This window comes from Neolamprologus brichardi, chromosome 17, assembly GCF_056152115.1.
Source record: "Neolamprologus brichardi isolate AB-2024 chromosome 17, ASM5615211v1, whole genome shotgun sequence".
Taxonomy (NCBI): domain Eukaryota; kingdom Metazoa; phylum Chordata; class Actinopteri; order Cichliformes; family Cichlidae; genus Neolamprologus; species Neolamprologus brichardi.
In genome coordinates this window covers 25,410,113-25,419,009 of record NC_142120.1, presented here as the reverse complement: position 1 = coordinate 25,419,009, position 8,897 = coordinate 25,410,113, and the positions used below count along the sequence as shown (strand labels likewise).

Here is an 8,897-nt window from a genome sequence, read left to right as displayed (position 1 = left end):
TGCAGTAGTCCAGCCTGGAAGTAATAAATGCATGAACTAGTTTTTCAGCATCACTCTGAGACAGGATATTTCTAATTTTAGAGATGTTGCGCAAATGGAAGAACGCAGTCTTACATATTTGTTTAATATGTGCGTTGAAGGACATATCCTGGTCAAAAATGACTCCAAGGTTCCTCACAGTGTTACTGGAGGCCAAGGTAATGCCATCCAGAGTAAGAATCTGGTTAGATACCATATTTCTAAGCTTTTCAGCGCCGAGTACAATGACCTCAGTTTTATCTGAGTTAAGAAGCAGAAAGTTAGTGGCCATCCAAGTCTTTATGTCTTTAAGACATTCCTGCAGTTTAACTAATTGGTGTGTGTTATCTGGCTTTATGGACAGATAGAGCTGGGTGTCATCTGCATAGCAGTGAAAATGTATGCTATGTCTTCTAATGATGCTGCCTAGGGGAAGCATGTATAATGTAAACAGAATTGGTCCTAGCACTGAACCCTGTGGAACTCCATAATTAACCTCAGTGTGTGAAGAGGACTCTCCATTTACATGCACAAATTGGAGTCTATTAGATAGATATGATACAAACCACTGCAGTGCAATACCTGTAATACCTACAGCATGTTCTAATCGCTCTAACAGGATATTATGGTCAACAGTATCGAATGCTGCACTAAGGTCAAGAAGGACAAGCACAGAGATGAGTCCACTGTCAGAGGCCATAAGAAGATCATTTGTAACCTTCACTAAAGCTGTTTCTGTGCTGTGATGAACTCTGAAACCTGACTGAAACTCTTCAAATAAAATTATGTAACTACATTATTGGTTACATTGTGCTGCAAAAGAAGCAACAGCATTATTATTAAAAGGTGTTTCCCTCATTCTGTTGTTGACATTTTTATCAGGCAAGTTTTTCCAGCAGGTGATGGTGGAAAGAACGAAGGCGTGCCAAGATCTCCTCCAGAGTGGAAGGAGGAGTCAAAATACACAGCCTGAGAGAGAAGGAAAAAGAAACACACCAACACAACATTAACATATACTACCTTGAAAAAGAACAGTCACATGAAAACTACTTACATTTTAATGTGTTTAGATCACCAAGCATTTGACCTTTGGAATAGTGCCTGCATTTGCTCGATTTTACCGATTTTAAATATATACAATGAAACTAAATAGAGCCCTACATTTCATAAAGTTACAAATAAAGGATCCAGATTGTGTGCTAATTATTAGAACCTAGTTATTAGTATCTGATTAACTAGTACTTAAATAGCATTTCTTGCACTTGCTCTAACTGAGCACTCAAAGCACTTTATTACAAGACATGTTTCCCTATTCACACACATTCATATAATGCTTTAATCTGTACTAAAGTGTTAGCCAGTAAGCGTGGCTTCACAGAAAGATCTGTGAAACTGGTTTATTTTAGTATCTGTTAGTAGATATCTATGTCTTTGTGTTGTTTCCGTGCTGCTAACCAACCAGGCTAGCAATAGCTGACAACTCTGTAATATGGCCACTTCTGGCTTTAAAAAAAAAACAACACAGTTAGGGACTTGAATGTTAACATTGAGGCTTCAGAAACCAAAGAGTGACAGTTCATGGGTTAACTTAATCTTTTACATACAGTTTGCTATTTAAGTCTTTGAAAAAGCTCTTTAAATAATGCGGTAGGAATGAGAATGCAATTCCAATAAAATTAAGCAATTAGCAATCAAAATCGGGCGATCGTGGCTCAAGAGTTGGGTGTTCGTCTTGTAATCGGAAGGTTGCTGGTTCGAGCCCCGGCTCGGACAGTCTCGGTCGTTGTGTCCTTGGGCAAGACACTTCACCTGCCGCCTACTGGTGATGGCCAGAGGGGCCGATGGCGCGATATGGCAGCCTCGCTTCTGTCAGTCTGCCCCAGGGCAGCTGTGGCTACAACTGTAGCTTGCCTCCACCAGTGTGTGAATGTGAGAGTGAATGAATAGTGGAATTGTAAAGCACTTTGAGGGCCCCCAAAAGCACTATATAAATGCAATCCATTATTATTATTATTAAAAAAGACCCAAGTAAAAATGTTAATGAGATAATGGTCAGCACAACAGCATCAGCAAACTGTTTATTTTGTCTACAAATCATTCTCTACCTTTTTTCACAATTTCACAAAATCACACATTTAGGGGACTAAGGGCTAATTAAAGATCTGACTAGAAACATAAAATACAATTTTACCTGATGTGATAGTTTTTATCTTCTTGTCCATTCTCACAACCTGGCCCCACACAAATACCCTCTTCTCTCAGCAACCTCTGACAGTAAAGCACATCCGCCTTCACTCCCAACCTCTGAAATTAAAGACAGTGAAACATTGTATCAATTTATGAATTTCACTGTTACATACAAATGCAAGCAATTAAATGCTGGATTTTTAATGTTAACTATTAATTTTTTTTACTCATATATACTGCTCAAAAAATGAAGGGAACACTTGAAAAATCCTAACTTTTCCTGACTGAAATCCTTACTTTTGGTAAGATTATAAATCTCGCTCATCCAAGTTGTGGGAGACGAAAAAATGCTTCTCCCGCTAAATTGATTCTTTCATTCACCCAAGTGACAGAAGAAGTGACTTGGGTGAGATCCAAGTGAAGAGAGATTTTTTTCTTCAGCGTGCATTTACGTTCCCAAACTGGGAAGTCTAATGTGATGTGGGGCAGTTTATAAGTTAATATAAACTACAGTGGGTTTTTATTTTTACATTATTTTAATCTTAAAAGCAAAGCTGTAAAAACATTCTGGATGAAATTTTACCCCTGAAATTTAAAAAAGTAGGAATGTAAAGTTCCCTGAAATCGAATTTAAAAAAACAGGCACACAATCAGAATAACATCCATATTTTTATCTTTGAAATCTCACCTTAGCCTCCTCTACCATGTGAGGTGGCAAGTGTACCCGGGGATAAAGAAAGAGTCCTGCCATTGATGGCTGACAGCTCATCCCTTCTACTCTATTCAGAAACTCACACGCCCGTTTAGCATTCTGGGAAAGAGTATCCTCAATATGATGAATCTCCTTTAAGAATAAAATAAAAATTACTGTAAGCTGGGGAGCTCCTTGAAAAACACTCATTTACTCAACTGCAGTTTTATTCAACATATTGTATCTCATATCCTCTTGGATGCTATGGCTCACTGGGTCATGCTGACGCTGCACCAATGCTGTAAATATTCACAAGACTTTGGATTCACCTAACAGAGTATATCAGGGAAAGTAACAATCACCCTGCCAGTTTAATAGTTCAAGTGTTATTGGGATGTTTACATGCCTACATGCATTGAGTTGCTGCTATGTGATTGGCTGATTAGATATTTGCATTAATAGCTGAGTCGGTGTACCTTATAAAGCATCTGCTAAATGTACCGTGACAACATGTAATGTGGATGCTGTGGCTTATGATGATAAACCAACAGCAAATCTAATTTCTCTGCAGTTTCCTTTAGTTTTGTGAATGTTAAGCTCCTTATTGCATTTTTCCTACAGCATAACTGTTTTGTCTCCATGATTACACTTTAATACAACGCATTTACCAGAGATCCTTTTTGATTAAATAGAGACGTTACCATAGGACAGTCCCCTTACCTGTGTGTATGAGTTATAGGAAGAATCTTCAGGTCTAGGTGGGTTAATACTAAGTTCCAGTGCCAGCTGTGGTAACACTGAAGCACTGGAAGCAACAGTTAAGTACTTTTTCACTGCTGGGTCAATGTTGATTACCTCCATATACCCTCCTCTCAGACCACCCCTAAACAAAGCAAATGCAGAGTTTAATAAACAGCATTGATTAACACTGATGAATGCTCTATCATTCAGGAAAGGAAATTCCAAAAGGTTAATTGTATTGATCTGGACATTGTATTTTCAGAGGCAGAGAAAACGCTTCTCGAACTCATTCCAGTGACTCCTTCAGTCACTCAAACCAGTGACTGACTAGGATGAGTGACAGAATCAACTTTGTAGGGTGTTCTTATATTTCCATCAGCAGTCAATCTGTATATTAAAAATGGACCCTATCGAGATGCCACCCACTTTTATGCTCTGAAGCTTTAAGAAAAAGTCAATTTTAGAGTTATTATATTTGAAGGCAAAAGTGATCATATTTAGACATGAGTGTTCATTTATCAGCTAACAGTAGCAAGCTTGGTTAGAAAGTCCATAAACTGTACAGGTACATAGATATCTGCGAAATAGAGCTAACTAATAAGGACATCGGGATAATAGGGACAGTGACTAACACATGTTGAGGTTAGACATTGATCATAGAATGACACTCACTCTCCTATGTGGGCTGTGGAAATTGATTGGAAAGACACCAGCTCCATTTTCTCAGCATAAGTTGTACCCATCTCAGACAGCACTTTCTTGTAGGAAATAAATTCTTTGTCCTGGCCATACACACTATCCTGGTGCACCTAGACAGTACAAGTGAACATCAAAAGAAAAAGTGAAAAGTGAAAACCTGCACAACTCCTCCAAAGGGCAAGGGCTAAACTAAAACAATGAGGTTTTATGATATTTTTATTACTACATGCTGACCTCTAGCTGCTTTTATAACAGCCCACTGCTTTCTGACCTTGGAACTATGATCTTGAAGGATTACATACTGAAATTGTGTATTTTATTGTGTATGATTTTCTGAAACATTATAGCATCATTGTGGTAATAAAAACTGTTGTATAACTCTCTCCAGGCCCTTTTTAATATGACATATTACTTAACATGGTTTCTTGAAGTCAACCTTGGATGCTAACAATGAAAGTTTGAAGACAATCTATAAAAAATTGTGGGTAATATAAGGTTTTTTTTTTACAGATTTTTATATTTGGTTTTCACTTGATTTTCACAAACATTAAGTCAGCTCGAGCTGTTACTGGTAGCTACCATCACACAAACTTTGTACATGATATTTTGAAAACTGTGGAGGTTAGACTGCTAACAAACAGGCAGACAAAAACAGCCAGACTGATGATGTACTCTTTCTCTTTGAGGGGAGAGTAAACGTTTTGCTTGTGGTCACCTCTTCAGCCAGTATGATGAGGCCGTTGGTAGCAGCAAAGTGAATCACCTTCTCAATAGTTTCTCTGTCTTGCACGTAACCTAGCAGGGGGAAAGTCACATTATTGAATGAGCTTCTATGAAGTAGCTGTAGACCACAAATCCACAGGTGCAGTGCAAACAGCTAGAAAGAGACTCACATTTTAGTTTTTATTTAACTCTTAGGCTTTAAGACAGTTGACTTCTTAGCATAATATAGTTTTAAAAAGAGGACGAGGATTCTCTTAATGTATACATGAATATAGAATAAATCAAAAGCTGTGCAGGATGTACCAACAATGGGCTGCTCACCTGTAGGATTTCCTGGGTTGCTGATGTATATGGCTTTGGGCTCACAGTGGACTCTTCCAGCCTCTAAAGCTCTATGCAGCTCATCCAGGTTTACAGCCCAGCCTTGTTCTTCAAAAAGACGGTATGGAACCAGTGCCAGCCCAGTCATGTCCAGCAGCATGGGCAGAGTATGTGGACAGGGCATGGGGGTCAGCACACCTGTCTGAGTTTTGCCCTCTCCGCTGGTAAGCAGGTTCAAAAACACCTTTAGTGCAAAAAATATGTTGTTTTTGTTATAACAATAATAATAATATTAATAATAATAATAATAATAATAATAATAATAATAATAATAATAATAATAATAATAATAATAATAATAATAATAATAATAATAATAATAATAATAATAATAGATGAAAATAGTGGGTAGTTTTGTGCATGATCAAAAGATGTGGTTGCAGCAAAGTGGTGAATTCACAGTAAGGAATGGTGTGGGACTGATACACAGTGGCGGTGGTGCTCATGGTCAGTGTTCGGTTACATCAAGCATAGCAGAGATTAATTTTAATTTAAGCTGAAGAGAGTTGATTACAGCTTAGACTCATTCACTCAAGTCCTCCTTTATGCCAATTATATACTATGATAAAGACACTGTTAGTCTAGGAAATAGAAATCAGTCTAAATAGCTGTTTTTTAATTTTCATTCACTGCTTGTATCCTAGATAACAGATTCAAGCTAAGTACATTTGTATTCTCGTGTGCTGATATTAATAATATTTTTATATTAAGATACCAGCAGGTTCGGTTACCTTTTGTATAAAAATAGATGGTAGAATTGTCCTTCAAGGAGCTACCTTTTACTTTCTTACTCTGAGTACATTTCAGAGTCTGCACTTGTTCGCTTCTGCAACTTCTTAAGTGAAGAAGTTGCAGAAGTACGTTAACTTTTACTGCATTTTACTTTTCCTTTTTCTTGGCTTTGCCAAGTGGTTACATTTCTGGTGGTTACAAGTTAAAGGAATGGTTGGCCTGCATCTCACAATCAGGATTAAAGTGTCTGTCAGAGTCCAGAGAATAAGAATGATTTGCTAAGAAACACACCACATCGCTCACAGATTACATCTGGTGGAACACCTTTCCAAGAATTGGTCAATTTTTAAGCATTTCTTAAGTAACTAATAAATTATACAAAGCAGAAAGATATAGCTTTATTTAAAAAAGCAAACAAAAAGAAACCTTCATTAAAATGTTCAATATAAAGTGTCACACCGACAAACTCTTCTGTAAGCCAGTAGTTAACATGATGTCTTCTGGATGAGAAGGCACGCCACCATCTCGCCTTGTGATAAATTCAGATATGCTTTTCTGGACTTGTGGTAAACCACTGGAGGTTGTGGAGTATGAACCTGTCACAGGCAAAGTGATTAGACTGGCCAGCAGAAGCATTTATACTCACTTTGTGCATTGCTTGCAGATTTAATTGTTTTTTCTCACCCACACTCCCTCCAGAACACATGTCCAGAAGCTTCTGTGCCCTCTGCCTGACATCCAGAGGAAGGCTTTTTTCTTTGAGGAGCTCAGGGTACAGACACACTGCCATAACCTAAGAAAGCAATCAGAAAGTGATGTGCTCAGGTTGACAGAGAAGTGCAGGTAAAATTCACAGATGATACATAAAACACCAACCTGGCGAATAAATGAGATAGGTGGCATTCCTGCCTTGTGTGGATCACCTGAGCTGACATCAATCACACTCTTGAAGGGTTTTTTTACACCCTGGAAAAATACATCAGTGTTTATCAATATTGACAGTTTTTAAATTGACAGCTAAATTCTATCTATGCCAATCATTTACTTCTCTCTTTAACCCTTTGACATTTGGTTTTCCCTTGGCTAACTTGAGATGCTGCGAGATAGAGAATAAATTAAATATTAACCATATATGACATAACCATAGCTTATACTTGTGTTTAAAAATGTACACTCGTCCTTGACGTGGAGGTCAAGGAAATGCTGGCCTTTCAGTTTTTTGAATAAGTAGAAGAATAAGAGAGCACAAGGGAAAAAATAGTCTGATCTGTGGCCTTAATATTTATTTGGTTTTCAGACTTTTCATTTGTAGTAACTATCAAGTTACTATATATATATATATATATATATATACATACATACCACAGGTGGATATAATCCTTTGACAAAAGAGGATAAGCTGCAGATGTGTGGTTGACCAAATTGAATGACTAGCAGTTTAATTTACTATTAAACTGCTACACATGACTTGTAATTTATACTGTCTCTCAACTTCTTTACAGCTCACTCACCTGTGCAATCTGCTCTGAGATGCATGCTGCTAGACCCTGCAGGTTCACTGGGGCTCGGATCCCACGCACCCTGGGATTCACGTCCTGCACAGTGCTCATCTCTCCTGATTCGACTGTCTAACTGATCAAGGTCCAGTGAGAGGCCTGGAAATACACTCAGGAGGCGGGTACTTTGTAATTAGAATACCCGCCTCCTGATGAGTCTGCTCTTTAAGAGAAGACGGTGCTAGATTATTCAGCACCTTTTAAATTCAGATTTAGAAAGGAGCAAATGAGGAGAAACTAATACGGAAGAAATATACTCTTTCCTTCAAAGTTGCTGCTGACTGGTAAACTCCAGGCTAATCACAGTTTGCCAGTGGTAATGCTATAGTGTTATCTGATTATATCTGAAGTTTTTGTGCCTTAATTGTTAAACTGCCTTTAATATCTGAAACTGTCCATATGACTTTTTCAACTGTGACACTTTTTGTATAAATAAATCTTAAAAATGAATTTTACATTCTTGGATATCAGCATATGTTTGAATCGAATCCTTTGTAGTTTTTCTGCAGTCTGTTCATTTTGTTCGCTTTTAAATGTTTACCAGAGAAGTCTACTATTCTTAGTACTTGAACTTGTTCATTTAAGACTTTTCCTACTTTAAAAACAAAAGAAATGTTTTAACCTTGTGACAAGCAGCACAGTCTGGAGTTTAAATATAAAACTAACTGCTTGTTACTGACTGACATAATGGGCCTTAAGTTCAGAAGTATAATCATATACAGCAAAATAAAATCTTTTATTATTCCTTGGTGTAATAACTTTTTAAAGAGTTAGTACAAGCAGATATTGTCATGACTTTTTAAAAAACTGAATATATTTTAATCTGGGAGTATTTCCTGTAATTATATCTATTGTCGCTCTATGAATTATGTTAACTTTGCAGTTTCAATCTGTCTTCCAATTGCAATGAGCTGCAGGAGAATAGCATGTACTATACAGAAATGTTAAATTCTAATAGTAAAACTCAACCGCATCAGTTTTTGTAGGCTACAGACGATTGGTTAGCTGGCATGTAATTGTCATGTTTTATTTTGATAGTCCCTGTCCTGTGCTCAGTATGGCACCGGTTCTGACATAAATGGTAGTAACCAGACCGAAAAGCAGCGCACATTTCGGTGCTTTTTTTTTCCTGAAATGTCATACACTTTGGATTCTAGCCAATCATTTTA

General features: G+C 37.4%; 1 protein-coding gene across 1 annotated transcript; it reads right to left on the bottom strand.

Annotated features, from left to right (window-relative positions):
- Window positions 1-896: 896 nt before the first annotated feature.
- Window positions 897-7,791, bottom strand: LOC102778063 (alanine aminotransferase 2-like). The gene is made up of 11 exons (XM_006803624.3): window positions 7,684-7,791; window positions 7,049-7,138; window positions 6,857-6,965; window positions 6,632-6,768; window positions 5,381-5,624; window positions 5,052-5,131; window positions 4,310-4,446; window positions 3,617-3,779; window positions 2,894-3,049; window positions 2,210-2,322; window positions 897-987 (listed from the first exon to the last, which is right to left on the bottom strand). Exons 1-11 carry the CDS (start codon window positions 7,780-7,782, stop codon window positions 897-899), a joined length of 1,419 nt encoding a protein of 472 aa, XP_006803687.2. The 5' UTR covers window positions 7,783-7,791.
- Window positions 7,792-8,897: the final 1,106 nt, after the last annotated feature.